Consider the following 21057-nt stretch of genomic DNA (forward strand, 5'->3'; position numbering starts at 1 on the left):
TAAGTCTAGCATAAAATCCTTGCAAAGTCACGGCTTACTTGCTCTCTCAAAATATCAAAAAGTAAAGCCTTATTATACCATTTATACTCTTTCTTTAATAAGGTCTCATTTTGTCTTCACTCTTCACTTTGCCTTTCTGAGTTTTGAAAAAAAATGGGGGAAATCGCTCATTTTAATCCTTCCATAACTTCTTAAACCAATTTATTTCAATTCACAGCAAGGATTTGCTAATTCTTATGGAAAGAAATCAATAAATGATGTTAGAAGAAGATGTAAGCATTTTAAAACACTAATATTAAACTATTTTTTTAATTTGTTTGTAATTTGTTGATTTTGATTTTGATTTTTTTTGTTGTTAGAGTGTTTGTTCCACTTGTTATTTTGCTGAGAAATATTGGTTTTACTGTTTTAGGCTTTTAGCGCACCTCCAAATGAGTGAAATGACAAATCCACACTTCTGACTTTTGTGAATATGTTCACTTGCTCAATACTTGGGAACTTAAGTCTTAAGAGCTTGGGAAAACAAAATGTATTGTTTAAAAATGAAATTGATATTTAACTTACTCTGATTTTGGATATGCCAATTCAACAATTTGGCTGAGTTTTTTGGAGACAAAAAAGAACAGAGTGCACGTAATATATGGAACATACCTCTTAAAACAATCAATATAAGTGACTGTGGGGAGCTTAAAGTGGCCAAGCCTTTGTTTTCTCCTAGTTTGCCTTGATTGTTCCTTTTCGAGATCCATGGGGTATTTTCATAATTTGAATGTTTTACTTTATCTACTAATACGTTTTGTTATCCTTGTTAATTACATGGTCAAAGTGATAAACACGCTTCATGCTATTTCATTTTTAGAAATGGTATAAGCACTCCCCCCTAGGTCAGATTTCAGGCTCCGTCCGGCCATCCCTGTATTTTGATTATGTGTATACACTCGCCCCCCACTAGGTCAGATTCCTGGCTCTGTCCCTGGTGGTGGAGAGAAGTTGGAGAGGTGTAGAGTACCGAGAGATTGGTGGGTGAAGAAGAAGTACAATTGAGAGCTATTTTTTTTTCCTGACTGAAACCCTCGAGTTTTGGTGGGAATTGAAGGAGAGTTTTAGTTTGAGAGTTTTTTATTTTTGGTCGCTGAAAACCTTTGATAAATATACCCGGTAGGCCGAACGAAGTACAATATTAACTTCCAAATTAATGGGCTGGAAGAGCTGGAGTGGGGAGTTGTCAATTGACATTCTGGGAGGTAGAATACTACAATTTCTCACTTGATTCCTCTAAGGGCTCTAAGAAATTCTTTATTTTGTCCATCAACTTCTTATAAGTAATGAGGTTCAGATGCTGTCCCAAGAAAAAAAAAATTGTTAGGTAAAAACAATAACAAAATGATTAAGATTAATTTCTTATCAAAAAGAAGAAAAAAAAATAGTTACCTCTCTACAAGTGCTCCTATCAACTTCATTAACGTGAGACATTAAGTTTCTGAAACCCTTTACCATTGATGGAATTGAGTTATTATCCCACCTACCACCATAAAATTTGCCCACAAAGAGTTTCTCAACCGGATCAGAAGCTAGCCCCGTTCTAAGATTACGCTTAATCATCGCTAACATGGAGTTCTTCCAACCATCATATACATATACAATTCCGTTGTCGTTAAACCATTCACGTGCAACAATTACATTGTCAGGACTGGTGTTCAAACCATCATTAGAATCTATTAACAATCTCATCAATTTTTTCCAATCCATAAAAAGAGGATGACCTAAGAGCCTGTCTTCCTGACTGAATACATAAAATGAAGTTAAACTCTAACACAAGTTGAAAAGTAATATATACAAAACTATGAAGTTAAACTATATAAACAAGTTGATATATAAAAAAAATTAAAATTCAAACCAAAAAATTAAATTTCAAAAAGAATAATGTATACATTAGAATTGTTTGGGAGCCCAAGAGCCGGCACAAGCTCACAATTTCTTCATTTACACAGTTATGTGTATTAAGTACTTGGTTAATGAGCGTCTGAAGTCCCCGTAAATCAGCACCAACACTAACAATATCACACCTCGAAAATCAAGAGTCGGAACAAATATTGTTTTTCCGATTTTGTCGAAATTGAGAGTGTGACAGCAATCACCACAGTTTTTCCATAGCTCATAAGTCTTAATCTTATGATATAAGGGCTTTCACACACGTTGACGGTAGTATAGTTTCTTAAAGATCTTTATTGATCATCATAATACTTCATACGAGTATTGACAGGAATAAGAATCGGATAGTTAGTGTGACTGACTCGTCCTGTATAATAATGTCCCAGTTGATCTCCTGTTTCGAAGAGGACTTAAATCTAAACACACATATAAATAAGAAAAGAGTTAAAGAAAAAAAATACACATACAAACTAATAGTTATTATAATTAGACATGAAAAAGAATTCAACCAATGATAGATATGATCAAACAATATCGTGTTGGCCATTGGACTACTTTTCCTGTCAATTTAAACTGAAAAAAAAAAAAAAAAAAAAAAAAAAAACTGTCAATATATAACTAAGTATAATTATATGTTTGTAATTGCTACAAAACATGTTACTTCATAATGCATATCAAAGAATTTGCCTAAAGAGGCTTGGAGTGGTGGTCGGGTGGAGAGAAGTTGGAGAGGTGGAGAAAACTCGAGAGATTGGTAAGTGAAGAAAAAGCACAATTGAGAGCTATTTTTTTTTTTTTTTTTCGAAAACCCTCAAGTTTTGGTGGGTAGGAGAGTTTTAGTTTGAGAGTTTTTATTTTTGGTCGCTGAAAACCCTTGATATATATACATGGTGGGCCGAACGAAGTACAATATTAACTTCCAAAATTAATGGGCTGGAAAAGCTGGAGCGGGGAGTTTTCAATTGACATTATGGGAGGTAGAATACTACAATTTCTCACTTGATTCCTCTAAGGGCTCTAAGAAATTCTTTATTTTCTCCAACAATTTCTTATAAGTAATGAGGTTCGGATCTTTGTCCCAAGAGAAAAAAATTTGTTAGGTAAAAACAATAACAAAATGATTAAGATTAATTTCCTATCAAAGATAAGAGAAAAAAATAGTTACCTCTCTACCAGTGCTCCTATTAACTTAATTAACGTGAGACATTAAGTTTTTGAAACCCTTGACCACTGATGGAACTGAGTTATTATCCCACTTACCACCATAAAATTTGCCCACAAAGAGTTTCTCAACCAGATCAGAAGCTAGGCCCGTTCTAGGATTACGTTCAATCATAGCTAACATGAAGTTCTTCCAACCATCATATACAATTCCGTTGTCGTTAAACCATTCACGTGCAACAATTACATTGTCAGGACTGGTGTTCTAACCATCATGAGAATCTATTAACAATCTCATCAATTTTTCCCAATCCATAAAAAGAGGATGACCTAAGAGCCTGTCTTCCTGACTTAATACATAAAATGAAGTTAAACTCTAACACAAGTTGAAAAATAATTAATATATACAAAACTATGAAGTTAAACTATATAAACAAGTTGATTATATAAAAAAAAAATTCAAATTCAAAGCAAAAAGTTAAATTTCAAAAAGAATAATGTATGTGTTAGAATTGTTTGGGAGCCTAAAAGCCGGCACAAGCTCGCAATTTCTTCATTTACACAGTTATGTGTATTAAGTACTTGGTTAATGAGCATCTGAAGTCCTCGTAAATCAGCACCAACACCAGTAATATCACCTACAAAAAACAGTTTTATTATGTTGTTAAATCAAAAATATTGAAACTCAAAAGAAGTAATAAAAGTTAAAAATATATATCATTGTGTTCATTGTTTAGATTCATGAATTCTGTGTTAATTAATGAGACTATCTCCACCAAATTAAATACAACAATATTTAAAAACGATATATCTTCATAAGATATGTTTCTTTTCGTGCATATGTTGTAAATCGGTTAACATGTTCATTTTAAAACATTAATTAAAAAAAAATATATGGATTAAAATCTGAATAACAAACTATTTAGATATAAGAGACCAAGAATAATTTACCTAATTCATTTAAAAAATAGGAACATTCAAAGTACTAAAATTTATTTAATTACTTTATTAATGTTATGAAGTTTGATGTTATGAATGTTATATTAATTACTTGATGAATGTTATGAATGTTATGAAGTATTTAATGTTATGAAAGTATTAATGTTATGATATAATGGCTTGTTGTATTTAATGTTATGAATGTATTTAATGTTATAAAAATATTAATGTTATAATATAAGGACTTGTTGTATTTAATGTTATGAATGTATGAAAATATTTAATGTTATAAAAGTATTAATGTTATGATATAAGGACGGTTGTATTTAATGTTATGAATGCATGAAAATATTTAATGTTATAAAAATATTAATGTTATGATATAAAGGTGTGTTGTATATAATGTTATGAAAGTATTAATGTTATGATATAAGGGCTTGTTGTATTTAATGTTACGAATGTATAAAAGTATTTAATGTTATGAAGTATTTAATGTTATGAAAGTATTTAATGTTATTAATGCATAAAAGTATTTAATGTTATGAATGTTATGATATAAGGGCTTGTTGTATTTAATGTTATGAATGCATGAAAGTATTTAATGTTATAAAAGTATGAATGTTATGATATAAATCTTGTTGTATTTAATGTTATGAATGCATGAAAGTATTTAATATTATGAAAGTATTTATGTTATGAAAGTATTAATGTTATGATATAAGGGCTTGTTGTATTTAATGTTATGAATGTATAAAAGTATTTAATGTTATGAATGTTATGCTATAAGGGCTTGTTGTATTTAATGTTATGAATGCATGAAAGTATTTAATGTTATGATATAAGGGCTTATTGTATTTAATGTTATGAATGTTGCATTAGTTACTTGATGAATGTTATGAAATATGAAGTATTTAATTACATTAATTATGAATGTTATGAATTACATTAACTACTTGATGAATGTTATAAAGTATTTAATTATATTTAATTATAATAATTACTTGATGAATATTATGAAGTATTTAATTATGCGAGAAGCGTCGTTTGCTTGGTAAAAGATTATCCACAGTCGTTTCGAATTCTTCAAGTGCAATCACCACAGTTTCTCCATAGCTCACAAGTTTTAATCTTATGATATAAGGGCTTTCACATGCGTTGAGGGCAGTATAGTTTCTTAAAGCTCTTTGTTGATCATCATAATACTTCATACGAGTATTGACGGGAATAGGAGTAGAATAGTTAGTGTGACTGACTCATCCTGTATAAGAATGTCCAAGGTGATCTCCTGTTTCGAAGAGGACTTGGATCTAAACACACATATAAATAAGAAAAGAGTTAAAGAAAAAAAATACACATACAAACTAATAGTTATTATGATTATACATGAAAAAGAATTAAACCAATGATAGATCAAACAATTCCGTGTTAGCCATTGGACTACTTTTCCTGTCAATTTAAACTGTCAACAAAAAAAAAATTGTCAACAAAAAAAAAACTGTCAATAACTAAGTATAACTAGTAGGAGTAGTAGCTAATCTTGCATGCCTTGCAGCAGCCTCAGACTTCTCTCTGGCATCATTTTTTACAGTTTCTTCTAAGTGTGCCTAAATATAAAATCGAATCAAATGCCAAATCATGATTTCTAAGATATGAATGCACAACGAGAAATAATAAAACCAAATCAATCAATACCTGAATGTATGGCTTCACAAGAGAACACAGATCCCGATAATCACCTGCAGCCACATCATTTAATTTGAGCTCCCATTGATGCAAGTCTTGAGAAATTCTCATAATATAAAGATCATTCTGGCTTAAATGCAGAATAGCAGTAGTGACACTTGTCAAAGTTTCCTGCCGTGTCTACTGATTGTACATCTTTAGAGGTCTTTTTCTTCCTAAACATATTTTTTCCTTTATCAAAATCAGTTTCCCTCTTCTGTAGGACTTTCTCAAGTTTTCGAAGATCTTTTTGCCAAAGCCATTTTCTCTCACTTGTTGAATCCGTCCAAGCTTTAAAGATTTTGGCACTGGAAAGCCGACTTGAATAAATCCATTGGAGCATAGCATCACTGCTAGACATTTCTGTACCTTCCCTGGGACTGTTATATAAATTGGAAATACCCGAAAGTGAGGACACTTCGATATGGAGACATGCTGGTTCATCCTTCAAATCCATCTTCACATTTGATTCAAATCTTAAGCTGCAAGCAGCTTTGTCCACATTAAATTTTTCCCGAGATATCTCGAGATAATGCTCCATTATCTCCTGCAAATAGTTAAGGATTTCCTTCAGTTGGGGAGTTTCTAGGAGACAAATGCATAGATGGGCTTGGTCCAAGCCAAGTCTCTCAAGTGAAACACAAAGACGGTCGTCTAAAGCGTTAATGGCATACTGGGACACATTACTCATGTGTACTGCCAAAAGAGCTTTATTAGAGAGAAGAACCTGTAACAGACTCTGAATATGCGCAAGGTTCACTTTACGGTCAGAATCATCAGATGTTGGCCACTCCAATGTTATGAAATATTCCCTACCCCACTTCTTAAGGTCATGTGTCTGGCCTACTAACCATTGGCAATGCAATTCAAGCTCTGCCATAGTAGCAGAACTATCTACTGGATTCCACTTTCCTTCCGTAATCATCTCAATCCATTTGCAATTTATGCGACGAGAGCATATAAACCTAGTTTTAGATACTAGAGTCTCGCTGTGTCTTGAATACACATGGTCCAAATATTTTTCAGAATCACAAAATCTTTTACTACAAGCACCACATTCCCAAAATTCCCATTTATTGTAATGTCTGAAATATAGAAGAGCTTTAGATAAAACCTTAAGAAGATTCGAGTCAAGGTCATCAATGCGGACGAACCCTATCTTTCATACCTGTACTTGAAGAATTCCACCAACGAATTACCGATATCATCTTACTGCTCTCTTCAATAAGTTGCTCCAATTCAGTTTTACAACATATAATACTTTTAAGTGAATTATCATTCGGCTCCTGAATTGTTAGTGCCTCTTCACATGTTTTGATTACTTGCAAATGTGATTTCATGTCAAAAGATGTTTGGAAAAGCAACTTCGCTAGAAAACAGTGGTACTCAATAGATTTTGGTTCGAGTTCAACTGCTTTTTTAGCTTCATCAACACTAATAGCAATACTGCTTTCATTATCTAAATTTGATTGTAAAGCGATCTCACCAAACAAACGATGAAGATAGGCAGTCTTTAAACCTTTCACAGGATTTTGTAATTAGATTAGGGATGTCCATTCTCAACCAAACCCGAAACCGAAAAAAAAAACCGACCGAACTCTCGCCTGAGCCCGACAAAACCCGAACCCGAACCCGGACCCGAAATATATAGGGTTGGGTTTGGTCACACTATCTAAACCCGGACCGACCCGAACCCGACCGATAATTTGGCCCTAAACCCGTTAAAAGGGTTAAAAAGCCCAAACCATATCCGGATCGAACCCAAACCCAAAACCAATTATATAGGGGTAAAATGTCCGACCAAAACCAACCCGAACCGGACCATAATTCCCAACAACTATATTTTCATTTATTATCTATTTATCTTCAACAAACTTTTTAGTCTTTTGCTTTCATTATTATTTACTTTTGGTCTTCAAGACAAATTACCTTTATTTGTACCACTTACTACTCTTCTCTCTTCTCTCCAACAACTCCCCAAGAACAAGACAACCCAATCACACGTTCATGATGAAGAGATTGGTGGGTTTGATGGTCTTTGCTAAGTTTGCATTCACTCGAAAAATTTTGGGAAAGACTCCTCCTCAAATATCTCTTTCTAAATGTGGTCACAAAGATCGAAAGAAATCCATTGTCGGATTCACACCACCACAAGAAACTGAAACTCCCAAAAGCCATCAATCTTATTGTCAAATCAATGAGTCGATTCACACCACCACAAGAAGTCGAAACTCCCAAAAACCATCAATCTTATTGAGTTATTGTCTTGAATTGCTTGCTTTGCTTGGTCTATTTTATCTTCTTTTGCTTTTCAAAAATCAAAATCCATTGTTTTTGAATCTTTGATGATGTTGGGTGGCTTTACGATGTTAAAGTTAAACAGGATCAAATCCAATAAAAGAAGATGGCTTTTGATTAATTAGATGAAAAAGAGGTTTTTCTTGAGATCTTGAGATCTAATAACTGAAAATGACGTTCCCGATGAAGAGATTTAATATTCTTTTTATTTCATATATTTGGTTTTACCATACGAAACCCGAACCGAACCCCGAACCCGAATTACCGAAATATAAATATAGTTAGGGTAGGGTTTGGTCACATGTATCCAACAAATACCGAACCCGACCCGACCCATAAAAAGAATAGGGCCGGGCCCGGTAACCCGATACCCGTTCAAAACCCGAAAAATCGGGTTCGGGCCGGGTCGGGTACCCGTTTGGACATCCCTAAATTAGATTGAAAGCTTTTATGTAGTTACCTTTCCTTGAAGCCGCATTGGCTTTAGCTGCTTCCTTAGAAATCATCTCCACTTTTTCGTTGACACCCATTAAAACAGATGATCTTGAAGAAATAAGAAAGATTTGAGGAGACGGCGAATTTCTTGATCTTTAGAAGTGAGGTTTAGAACGTGACGATGAAGTTTTCGAGAAAATGGTTCTTTCTTGCAATTCTTGAAAAGAAATAGGGAATTTATTTTTATAACCGACTACAATTCCAAACAGAATTGATTAGTTAGCTAATTGCATGGAAGATGTAAGTAGTGACAGTCTAGGGGTGTGCATGGTACCCAATTACCCGAACCGGAACCATTTATAGTAGGTCTGGGTCCTAAAATGTTAGACCTATTTAAAGTGGGTCTTCAAGAACCGACCCGATAAAGAACTGAAATCATTAGAACCGAATAGTAAAAAACCGATGGATACCGAACCGAACCGGAACCGATTAGTTTGATTTTGATATATAAAATTTAGTATTATATTACACCTAAATAAAGACTAACCCAAACATTATTATTACTAGCCAAATGCATGTGCTCTGACGTTGGGTAGAAATAAATCGCTTCAAGAGTATGTAAAAAGATCACTTATTAGCACAAAAATGTGAAACGTGAATTCCTTTTCTGTCAGTTTAAACAAATGAACATCGGAGAATATGAATAAGTCCATGGAAGTACTAAAGATGGAGATGGACGATATGGATAGGTAGTAGGCACATTAATTTGAGACATACATAGGCGTGTATCTTGTCTTCAAACTGCAAGAGCCAACAAAGTTGTAGCCGTAATCAGCTTGCCAAATCTCTAAAATGTGATTAGTGTCTGTAATTTCAAGATTTCTCAAATTTCTTGAATCAGCATAACATTTTAAATTTAAAATCCAAATCTATTACTAAAACTAACATTAGATACTTCGATCATAGTTAACATAGGACAATAGTGCCTTCTATTCTTTTGACATTTCTAAACAAATCGGTCTATGCAAATCCATTTGGTACTGCTTAATAGAAAGTACAAACAAAGTGGGACATTATTGTTTGGTCATGATCTAATACATTGAAGAATCACTTTGTCGTGCATGGAGTCATGGACACATCCAAAATTAGTTTAAGACAATATTCTCATTAGAGAAATAAGATTTCATTAATAAAAGGAGAAAGATACAAAGTCGAATTGGAGCTCACTGGGATGGTAATTCCCATAAAAATATGATACACAGTCGTGTACATACAAACAGAAAGACCAATACAAATTTAAGAGTTTTGCTTGTTATTCTTATTATTAAGCAACTCATTAAGCAAGTAGTTAATGAGCAATGTCGCATTCTAGGCTATTTCCAGCTAACAAATCAGTTAGATACTTAGATTTTGCATTCCAATTAACTTTCGCATGCTGAAATATGAAATCGATCATTTTGCATATGTTTTGCACGCGATCACTAATATATTTCATCAGCAATGTATTTCCCTCATTTTTTTTCACATTAGTTTCATTCTTTTTCTTCCACCCAATCGCCACCTTAAACCCCTAAATCCCCAAGTCTAGTTTGAGAGAGAAAATGGGATTGGAGTGTTAAATTACACTGTGGAGTACAAAGTGAGGTTAATTTAAGGTGTTTTGGGTGTCTTGTTAATTTTTTAGGGTTTTGAGGTGGTGGTACAATGGTATGGTGGTTAGGAAGAAGACCACCAAGAAGATGAAGGCGCTAATTAATATGTGTCATTGATTTAGTCAAATCTTAATGGTCCCTATGATGTCACATGTAATTTAGGTTTTAACTTGTGTTTGTTTTAATTTTTGGTTTTTTTTGTCCACGTTGGCAGAAAATATATTGGTGAAGAATTTAAGTGTACAATACATAGGCTGTCCAAATAATTTGACGGCATTCCTTTTGAAACTTGATTGTATTTTTGGAAGATTTTTGGAACAAAATGAAAGTATGTTTCATTTTTAGGTCGTTAACTCTAATAATATTGGAATATTTCATTTTTAGAGCCTTGAAAGATCACTGGTAGATAGACTGATTTGATCAAATCGAAACAAAAAACACCCAATAATAAGGCAATAAAGGGCAGTCTTACAATTTCTTGTCATCCCTTTAGCCTATGGGCATTTTGTGGTTGATGAATTAAGTGTGCTTGTTACTAAGAATGCTTCGTGAGTTCGTGGAGATTTATGGTGCTACAGTGCTTGTATACCCTTTAGTCCTTTAAATTTTTTTTCTTAAAGAGTCTTTAATTTGCTAATTTTGTAATATACAAAATTTCGACCAACCATATTATAGACTTATAGTTCCACTCCACTCTTTTTTTTTCCACTAACATCCATTTCTATTACTGCCATATAAAAGGTTTACAGTTATAGTCTTTGCAACATTTAGGCAGAGCATTCATGTCTCAATACTTGGGAACTGGATTAACTATCAATTTAACCTATGAACTTGGCAAAATATTCCACTTTGCCCCATGAACTTTTTTTAGAGCGAAATAAACCTAATACTTGTCATGAAATTCTACTTTGCCTATGCCAGTAGATTTCGGTCCACGGAATGATGACGTGGTTAATTTATTTCATACGTGTTAACAGAAACAAGTGATTGTGCAAAATGAAACACATCACCGCGTCACTTACGTATCATGTGAGTCTCCAACGGTCTTCTCCTTCTGTAATAAAAGAAAACTAGGGACGTCTTCTTCATTCTCCAAGGCTCATTTTTTTTTTTCTCTTAAATTTCCGTAAGTTTCTCTTCAATCTCTATCATTTCTTTTAGTTGTTTTAAGTCAAATATGTCTCAACAGTCAATCAATTCGTGTGGTACTTGTGAGTGTGGAGAACTAGTGTCTCTTAAAACTTCATGGACTTCTATAATCTTTCAACGTCAATGTTCACTTCAAGACCCTAACTTATATAAAACCCCTAATTTGTTCACAAACCCTAAAGTTATAAATTTCGATTACACTTACTTGATTCTCCTACAATGCAAAGTCGAAGCACAATTTTGATCTTTCAATTTCAGTGCAATCTTCCTTTCTCGTTTTCCCTTTTTTTATGGAATGGGTACCTTTTTTTATGTTTCCCTCTCGTTTGTTATTTTTTGGATCTTTTTTTTTTTTCCATGTATGGGTTGTTTCTGTTTTGTGGGAGAAGAGAGAAGAGACTCACGTGATAGGCTGAGATGATGTGGTGATGTGTTTCATTTTGCACAATCACTTGTTTATGTTGTTTTTTGATTATTTGATAAAAATACACGTATGAAATAAATTGGCCACATCATCATTCCGTGGACCGAAATCTACCGGTATAGGCAAAGTGGAATTTCATGGCAAGTATTAGGTTTATTTCACTCTAAAAAAAGTTCATGGGGGCAAAGTGGAATATTTTGCCAAGTTCATAGGTTAAATCGATAGTTAATCCCTTGGGAACTTAAGTCTTTAGAACTTGGGAAAACAAAATGTAATGTTTAAAAACAAAATTGATATTTAACTTACTTTGATTTTGGATATGTCAATTCAACGATTTGGTTGAGTTTTTTGGAGACGAAATAGCTTAGTGCACGTAATATATGGAACATAACTCTTAAAACAATCTACATAAGTGATTGTGGGGAGCTTAAAGTGGCCAAGTCTTTGCTTTCTCTTAGTCTGCCTTGATTGTTCATTTTTGAGATCCATGGGGTATATATGTTCATAATTTGAATGTTTTACTTCATCTACTAATATGTTTTGTTATCCCTTGTTAATTACATAGTCAAAGTGGTAAACACACTTCATGCTATTTCATTTTCTGAAGTGGTATAAACACTCTCCCTAGATCAGATTTCATGTATTTTGATTATGCGTATACACTCGCCTCTAGGTCAGAGCTCACGTATTCTTTACAAAGAGCACCAATCAGAACAGCCAAACTATCGTCATCTCAACTATTGAAAAGCCCACTGATCACGTTGCGAACATCATTCAGTACATTAAAATTAAGAATTCTGTAGCGCAACCAGCGTGGATATATAGGAAGCTTCCTGGTAAAAACTTGAGAATGCCATTTCCTTGAAGACGATGAGCATTGTACACCACCTTAATTAACGTTACAAAAGATGTACACTTCTGGTTGTTGGTTGCTGAGTCTTTGTTGACCTGTTACTGGATCCAAAATTCCAAATGTATAATGCTATCATTTCTAACATTATTTCAGGCAGGTGACTCATTTTTGTTTAACACGAAAATAAATTATCACCACAGAAACTGACCCAAAGGCGATCACATAAAATTAGAAGATCTTATATAAACTCATCATAATTTATGTCCGGAGTGTCAAATACATTGCAAAAAAGGATGGACACTCTCCATTCTGTTAAGACTTCTATGTCATGAACAGTTGCGTTCCAGTTAGGCCGTCATCCAAAACAACCAAGACTGAGGCGGTTTTTCCAGTCTCTGAATATCTGCAAAGGGATCTTGTTGGCCACTCGGATGGAAGAGAATTTTATACATCTTCTTTATTAAGAACTGGAAGTTTATCTTCAACTTTAACTCCAGTAAACATCTCATATATCTGCAAGTAAACCACTGCTTGCTTAAAACCACAGTACTGAACGTATGGACATCAGGACATATAATGTGTATGTCTACAGGAAAGAATAGCAGTCTATGTTACCCCTACCAAACTTGTACAAAAGAAACAAAATTTATATGCGCAGACCTTGACTACAGCAGAGTCATCCAATCGACCCCATCCAGCAGCAGAACCCGCTCAGTGGAAAACATCATTAAGTTATTTCACAAATGGTGTACCACTATGGCACAAAGAGCAAACTTTCACAACTGGTTTACATGTTTCCTATTGTTAACGATGCAGTGAAACAAGATTGCACTATTTTACACTATTTCACCTGAAATGTACTGTTGGAGAGCAACAGTAGCTAAAGTTACTGGAATTTTACGAGATGAGCACTCTTGGGAAACAATGCCCTGTAAAGAGTTATAGCCATCAATAATAGTTCCCAAATAAAAAGGGGTGATGTGGGAGAGCGAAGTAGATGCTATTGCATACCAAATCCTTCAGCCAGATATCAATTGCTGAGTATGGTGTGTAGTCACTCTCTAACATATGAGGCACACGATTTCCAAACATCCTGAAACAAATTGATGAGCCTTGATTTTTAATATAGAAATCTAAAGACAGAAGTTTCAAGTTGGCCTTTAATACCTTAAAATGAATAACTTGCGCAATTTAAAAAATCCTAAATCATTAGAAGTTCTTTAGAAAATCAAATAAATAAGAAAAAACAAAAAACAAAACCTAATCATATTATTATAAACTCGTTTAATTTGCCCTTGTAATTAGCTCATGCCTTTATAATTACCCTTGTAATAAACTCATGCCTTGACTGATCTCAATTAGAAGGTATACCATATATGCTTGAAAAAGGTCAATAACAACAAAAGTAGCACAATGAGAGTCAAAAAGATATCGACTTTCTGTATGTAGTCGATGGATGGTCAAAATGATGTGAATCTATGGAGGACCCAACAGCACCTTGACTAATCTCCTTTATGTCCCAGCGGTGATGGTAGTGTGTTTCTTCTTCCTACAATTTGTCATTTCTCAAGTTTCATAATGGGTGTGTGGGTGTGTGCAAACAGAGCATTTGGAGCAACTGTAAGGTCTTTAACACATACCATGACATTCCTTCACAATTCATGATGATTTCAAACAACATTCTCATGTTAAGTCCCAATCGAGCCCCAAATGCCATTGCCTCAGCTGCTGAGGCTATGTGAATTCCAGCAAGCAGTTGATTGACCATCTTTACAGAACTGTAACAGGCACTTACAAAAGTTGGCAAAACATGTTGAAATAAACTGAAACATGGGATGAGCATCAACAATGTTATGAATATATTGGAAAGGCTTGGGCCTATTCCTCTAGTCTAATTAAACCTTTCACTGAAAAGCAGGATGTCAGTAGAACAGATGCTGTCATTGAATATGGTAAGAGTGCACTACTGCACTTGTAAAAGGTAATTTTTATTAAGTGTAGATCTGCAACCTAAAAATGTAGATGATTACATGAGAGCATGAATGTTTTCATACTAAAATCAGATCATCAGACTTACCCTGTAATCTTAGCGCGAGCTGACTAACAAATCCAACGGTGACAGTTGATGACAGGATTACGGTTGCTCCAGCTGGAAGGGCTACAAAACAATGAATAGAACATAAGTGTAGGAAAAATGCACAAGTAGTGATGCATAACATTTTACTTGTAAGTACCTGATAAGGCCCCAAGATTTCCATATAATACACTTTCAGCCTGTGTTTCGTTCGTAACCATGATAATAAGCACTTCAACATCTGGAATCAAGAAAATATATGCATCGAGTAAGTCCCACTTATATTACAGATAGAGTATGAAGAATGCTGATAACAATCCATGATCTCCATATAAAAACATTTGGCGTTACGAGTTGTCGTCACACACCCTGTTGATACCTCTTCATGAAGGCCAAGGGTTAGGGGTTTAGGAGAGGATGATCTCCTCATTAATCAGAGTCGAAAGCAAGGTTTACAAAAGGGGTTTATAATAACATATCCCTGCATATGCATATATACAAAACATACATGTTGGTGGGAACATCTAGATATTTAATTTGGTACTCCGTCGATTTCTCTCCAATGATCGATCCATAATGGAAACCGAATGAGCACCTTTATTACATCAAGACTAAATGAATAACCTTTAAATGTATACTTAGTTTGATCAAGACTAAATGAGCACCTTAAAATGCCCAATTAGTTTGATCATTTGTTCATATGGTAGAAATTTGCATTAACCATACACTATATCAATTCGACCTTCTTTATGTTTTGAAAAGCTATACCTTTGGTTACCTCCGCAGGAGAGTTCCCAACCAAACCACCTGCATTCTCAAATCAAGAGAGAGTTGGCTTATACACCTACAATACAACAACATCGATAAAATATCACATTTGACATGGTTTCTACAGTAGGGAAGGGCACTAGGGAAGGCTATCAGAAACTGAGATTATAGGGATCTGTTAGAAAAAAACCATGATGGAACATTTTAATACTGATACCAAGAGTGAAATATATGCAGAGTAAGCTGACAGATATACCATTATGTGATTTACAGTAGCTCTTCTGTAAGGATTAAAGAATAGTGTAGTGTAGTGTGCTTCAAATAATAATGGCTTTTCATGCAGAGCAACGGTATAGCTGTGCCACATATATATCTCCTAAATCACAAACTGAACCGACAAATACAGAAGGCATTCGTGTAACTAAAATAAGTCTTACGTCGTAACCGGAAACGCAGAACTTTGATTTCACCAGATGAGTTGCCATGCCAAATCCCATTGCTCCAAGACCAATAAAACCAATTCGTTTCACAGAATTTGATGGAGCAGAAACTACATCTCCCAATTCCTCGGGATTGTAGCTTTCTTTATTACTTGCATCTATAATATTTACACCTAATATTGTCTCTGATATCTGTTAAATCAGTACAGCGAGAAGAACAAAATGAAAGTGGGATAAGTAATCAGAACCATGTCTTGGAAGTTCCTTGAGAACTGACACAAATATTCTATTAGAGAAAAGTAAGTATCAAAACCTTGACAAAAGTAGTGTCGTAATCGTCTCCACTTTTACGTGAACATCCTGAAAAATGAGTGGCTCAAACGAATAAGAAACAGATCAATCCTATGTTTAAGAATCTTCTACACATTGCATTCACTTTGATAGGTATAACGTGATCGATTGGTACCATAAAGTAATTGTTGATGAGCAACCGCCAAAAGTGGTAGAGGAAATGTGAGTAATTTAGCCATATCCAAAACAGACCTCTACAAAAAATAATAAAGTGCATTAGAAACACTTAAAAAACTATCATTTGAAAGACAAACTAGACCATGGTCCTTTAAGTGATGCAAGACCTATGGCTTTGATGTTTTGAGTAAGAAATGAAAATTCATTGGATAAGAGACAACATGTAAGGTGCGACAAGTATAACACAGTAGAGCCCCAGCTGTGGTGAATAACATATATTTGATGTTTTGAGTAAAAACGAATTAAATTCATTGCATAAGGAGACAACACATGTACAAACATAACATAGAAGAGTCTGAATAAACAGCAGAAGCACACAAAATATAATTGCTTTCAGTTAGTAGAGAAGCAACAAAAACTAATTAGATGCCATGGTAAACTCGGGAAAATTAGAATGATGATCATACCAAATTCCGGACAATTGTATCCATGGAATAATGTTTAGAATGATCACCCTTCAGTAATTTGGGAACATGATTCTTGAAAACCCTGCATTCAAATAAGAGATATAAATCTATTAGTTAAATGGAAGACAACAAACTGAGGACAGAGTCCTAGTCTAACCAAAAAATTGCACTACATGAAAAAAAAAATGAATATATGCCAGCAAACGTTTAAAGTTCTTCAGGAAGTTTACAGATTGAGCTCATAGTTACCATATTGTTCAAAATCAAGTATGCAGGTTACAAGAGAATTGGTACTTAATACTCATGCTTAGTCACCTAAGAAGACTGTCACTCAGTGCTCCTCCGGAGTCCTCCCAATAGTAGACTAATTTATGGCTGGAGTAGATTAAGTTACGGATGAATCAAAATCAAGGTCTTCTTGGTAAGGTCAACTTGCAACTTTCGATGAGTGTGGTTTCTTTGGTTTAAACTTTAAGGTCTATTAGCTATCATTACTTTCTAAATTTATTATACAATCTTGTCAATTTGTTCTCAGGAAATTGGAAGCAAAAGTAATAGGTACTATTAAGAAAATCTAGAGACCAAAATCACTTCTCATCCCGGAACTATGAGGAGGCAGTAAGGTTGAGGTAATCACCAAGAACTTCCAGCACAATTGGAAAGTATGTCATGAATTATCCAAGGATCAATCCCTGCTTGAACAGCAAGCATAATAGCCTCCATTGAAGCAACAAGATGAGTGCCCTCAAGCAGCTCATTTACCATTTTAACTTTGCTGCAATAGAAACATAAATAGGAGTTGGTAATACAGAGAGTAGGTAAAAAACTTCTTGTAACTACAAGTACCAGCAATACTCTGTTTGATTACAACATGCCTCCTACAAAACTTAATGGCTCTTGATCCTTGAGGATACCATGCAAGAACTTCTCAAAAAGTTACATACCATCTTTTAATTCCTTCCATACATTTTATTCTCTTATTTATCAGTAAATATAGACTCTACTACAAGTACATTATAAAATTATGAAACCAACAAGAAAACACACCTTCCCGCACCAACTCCACCCTCCAAAATGTAAAGCCGTTCACACATTGCTGTATCCAGAACCCAGTAGTTAGATTGGAAATATAATATGGAAGGAAAAAAGGCATAAAAATATTTATATCTTCCTATCCACAACATAGAGTTTTCATATACTAATATTAGCATAATTTTACCAGAGAGAAACGGCTGTGCCTTTGTAATTGCCTCTGAACTTCCAGAAGAAATGATCTAGAGATAAGAAAAAGGAATCAGCACCCAACCTGTCTATACAAACTAGGAGAAAGAAATGGAACGATGGGCCCAATGTGGCTCTACTTAAACTATATATATCAAATACTGTTATATAAAGGGTCAAGGCGTCACCATTATTTTCCCTTGCAAACTCTCGGATGTTCCTTTAGAAACATGCGCATCTACTAAAAAAGTTGTCTTAGCATCCTCTGCAAAGACGTAAGACTACAGTTCAATAATCAAAGGTTAAAACCCACTTAACTATAAAAAGATCGAGTTGATGGAGAGGCATAATCATGTTACAATACGATTTTCCATTTATCTTAATACAGATATATAATTTTCACTGATCAATTGAAAAAAAAAAAACACTTAAGGTGAGGTATAGTACCTACAGTTCATGTCTATGCTTTCCTTTTTTTTCATTTAGTCATTTATTATCTCACAACAATATAGTACTAACAATTTGTTCAACAATTCTTTTCCTTGGCTTGTGATGATTGTAATAAGGACCTATATTTTAAATTGAGTTGTGAAACAAACTCAGGCCATCAGACAATTTTCTTTGGTGGATCACCACATCACTACTTGTCATATAGAAGTTGCTGGAATTCTGTAAAATTATAAAATTGTGAGCCTAACATTTCACTACTAACCTTAAAAACTTAAGGTCTCTACTAATAATAAATGAATGCACAAACCAAAGAAAGGACCAATACTAAAATAAACAAAAACATAAACAGAACCATTAATGCATATCAGATAATTGAAAAAAAGGGATGAGAAATTTAATTGCCTGCAAGGCAGTTTTCTAGTTTCTGAATATCTTTTGGTGACGTTGTGGAACGGAGGATGACAACAACATCATCGTGAAAGCCTACAAAATGAAGTCCAAAATGATTGGGATATGGATAAAGCTACAAATAGGCGTATAATTCTTTACAAACTAATGTACAATTCATATGAACCTTTCAGAGCACCCTCCTCTCCGTAAAGAACATTGTTTACATGGTCGAAAGTAGGTATCAAGAAAGTTATAGCTGTAGCATCTGCATCCAAAGGGGAATAACATCAAAGATATGAATAAGTTAACTTAAGATCTCAAACACAACGAACCACATTTTTCTTCTAGGGAAGAACAAGTTATAACTTGTCAAAGTGTGGAGGGATACAAAAGTGAAAATGTACAGCATTTCACATATAAGGAAATTCCCATATGATAAAACTATAGAAATGAAACATGATCATCAAAGAAATCAAGGAAACATATAAGTTTAGTTTGAAACAAAATTCCAAAACCCAAAAAAATCTAGACGAATAAAGACTAGAGTACCAAGTACCAACCTGTGCATGCATCCCTGGGGCTGGACACTTTAGCTCCACCTAACTTGACAAACTTATCAATTATAGGACCAGATACCTGCAAATGGAGTAATACGAACAAACATATCAGGTAGACATACAAAAACTTAAATCTGCAAGTATAGACCGAAGTTGGTCGTCTGTATATATGCCTCAAATTGTGCATGTGTCAGTGTCACACCGTGTACGTAAAGTTCTTCAGCATAGGACATGTAGCAATCTAGCATAATGTCCAACAGCATTAAGTTTCATGGAAATGCTAGTATGCATGTCAAAGTAAATTGTTAGAAAAATGGATTTGTACAAATCCATTGAGATATGAATGAGTTATTTGTATCCCAAATTATCCGACTTGAGATAAAATGGGTTTCTCTTGAAACAGTAGGTAAAGTTAGAAAAATCTTTTCGAAATAGTGCACTTTGGTTCAAACATTGCACATTATGCGCCCCGAAAATGTGCGACCTTTTCGAAATGTCGAAACAAATATCATCCGTGTGTGACATTTTGAAATAGGTATTGGTTCGAAATAATGTTTTATGCGCATTTTGAAACATGTGACTTTTCAAAAATTGCTTAAACAAAAAAAGCACCACACCTATAAATAGTGGATAAATTTGGAGAAAAGACATCAAAATCTTATCTTTCTCTTCTCCCTCCTCGTTCTTAGTAAAATACTAAAGTCTATAGAAAAAGTGCTTGATACAAGAAATCCGTTCTATCTTGGGAGACAGTTTCCCATCAACCTTAAAACACCGTGAGGGGGTAAATTTGTCTTAAGGACATAGTGAATCTTCACTAGGCTCGGATTTAATAATTGGTAAAGGTTTGTTCATGATATATTTGTTATATCAATTTGATTTTCTTGTTTACTTAACAATAAGTATATTTTTGGAATAAGTTTCCTACATAAACTACCCACATTTCACTTCTCCATCGATCCAAGTGTGTTAGAATTTGTGACACGCAACTAAACAAACACACATATAGAAACATCAAAATGTAAGTAGAAAGCAAACCTCAAAAGCTTGAACACTAAAGCCAGAAAGAATTAAGGAAGCAGCTAGTTCCAAACTAAGTTCATCCAGTCCAACGAAACCAACAGTTCCAGTAGACGCCATATTTTTGTTTCTAAGCTACAAACGGACAAGTTTTGTGTCTGAGTAATCATTGTGTCTAATATATATAATTGAAGTTGAGCGGGAGGAGACAGTTTTGGGTAAGCTTTGCTGTCACCTTGTCCTACACATGCAGCTATATTACTCCCCACCAACTTAGTTTTCCCACAACCAACCTACTTAGTTTTTACACAACAAGGACACTTTTAATTTAAAGTAAGGCCTGCATTTTTCTAGAGATACAAGTTGAAGTTTTGTTTGTTAATAAAAAAAGAGACAAAGAAAACCCAATGCTTTGTAAGATAGTTAAGAAAATTCTCTAATAGTTCGTAGTGATGCAAATGGATAGTGATATATGTTTTTTGTTAGGAATATACAACTTAATTGTACTTACTCTTTACCAATTACCAAACTATACAAACCTTTTGTCTTGTAAGTGTCTTGTACTTCTTAATTAAATCTGCACTTTCCTTTTTCCCCCAGAAGGTTGATGGGAAACTATCTCCCAAGATAGAACGGA

At 34.2% G+C, this 21057-nt stretch overlaps 2 protein-coding genes across 5 annotated transcripts; both read right to left on the bottom strand.

The window, feature by feature from the left end:
• Nucleotides 1-12756: 12756 nt before the first annotated feature.
• LOC147479078 (uncharacterized) lies at nt 12757-18352 on the bottom strand. Of its 4 annotated transcripts, XM_086577435.1 has the most exons (14): nt 18192-18352; nt 18002-18056; nt 17830-17878; nt 17420-17557; nt 16783-16864; nt 16314-16392; nt 16161-16207; nt 15845-16039; nt 14800-14880; nt 14643-14723; nt 14206-14343; nt 13577-13658; nt 13226-13494; nt 12757-13078 (listed from the first exon to the last, which is right to left on the bottom strand). In XM_086577435.1, exons 1-10 carry the CDS (start codon nt 18192-18194, stop codon nt 14700-14702), a joined length of 753 nt encoding a protein of 250 aa, XP_086433561.1. In that variant the 5' UTR covers nt 18195-18352; the 3' UTR covers nt 12757-13078; nt 13226-13494; nt 13577-13658; nt 14206-14343; nt 14643-14699. The 4 variants fall into 4 exon arrangements, with proteins under 4 accessions (XP_086433561.1, XP_086433564.1, XP_086433562.1 ...); XM_086577438.1 differs by lacking the exon at nt 17420-17557 and having other exon boundaries at nt 18192-18344; XM_086577436.1 differs by lacking the exons at nt 12757-13078; nt 13226-13494; nt 13577-13658; nt 14206-14343 and adding an exon at nt 15408-15446 and having other exon boundaries at nt 14668-14723; nt 18192-18349.
• Nucleotides 18353-18436: 84 nt separating this feature from the next.
• On the bottom strand, nt 18437-20681 carry LOC147479079 (uncharacterized). Its single transcript, XM_086577439.1, has 4 exons — nt 20439-20681; nt 19404-19479; nt 19028-19108; nt 18437-18936 (listed from the first exon to the last, which is right to left on the bottom strand). The coding sequence occupies exons 1-4, from the start codon at nt 20538-20540 to the stop codon at nt 18848-18850; spliced, it is 348 nt and encodes a 115-aa protein (XP_086433565.1). The 5' UTR covers nt 20541-20681; the 3' UTR covers nt 18437-18847.
• Between the last annotated feature and the right edge of the window lie 376 nt (nt 20682-21057).

Source organism: Coptis chinensis, chromosome 8 (assembly GCF_015680905.1).
Source record: "Coptis chinensis isolate HL-2020 chromosome 8, ASM1568090v1, whole genome shotgun sequence".
NCBI classification, from domain to species: domain Eukaryota; kingdom Viridiplantae; phylum Streptophyta; class Magnoliopsida; order Ranunculales; family Ranunculaceae; genus Coptis; species Coptis chinensis.

Bases quoted from the DNA above. Each gene is read 5' to 3' on its own strand.
- LOC147479078 (XM_086577435.1), bottom strand. The intron at 16,208-16,313 runs GTACCAATCGAT...CTCATTTTTCAG, and splicing joins TCATCAACAATTACTTTATG to GATGTTCACGTAAAAGTGGA. The intron at 14,724-14,799 runs GTACTTACAAGT...ATTGTTTTGTAG, and splicing joins AAATCTTGGGGCCTTATCAG to CCCTTCCAGCTGGAGCAACC.
- LOC147479079 (XM_086577439.1), bottom strand. From the start codon at position 20,540: ATGGCGTCTACTGGAACTGTTGGTTTCGTTGGACTGGATGAACTTAGT. The intron at 19,109-19,403 runs GTTGGTACTTGG...CTTTGGATGCAG, and splicing joins CCCCAGGGATGCATGCACAG to ATGCTACAGCTATAACTTTC. The intron at 18,937-19,027 runs GTTCATATGAAT...TTCATTTTGTAG, and splicing joins AGAGGAGGGTGCTCTGAAAG to GCTTTCACGATGATGTTGTT.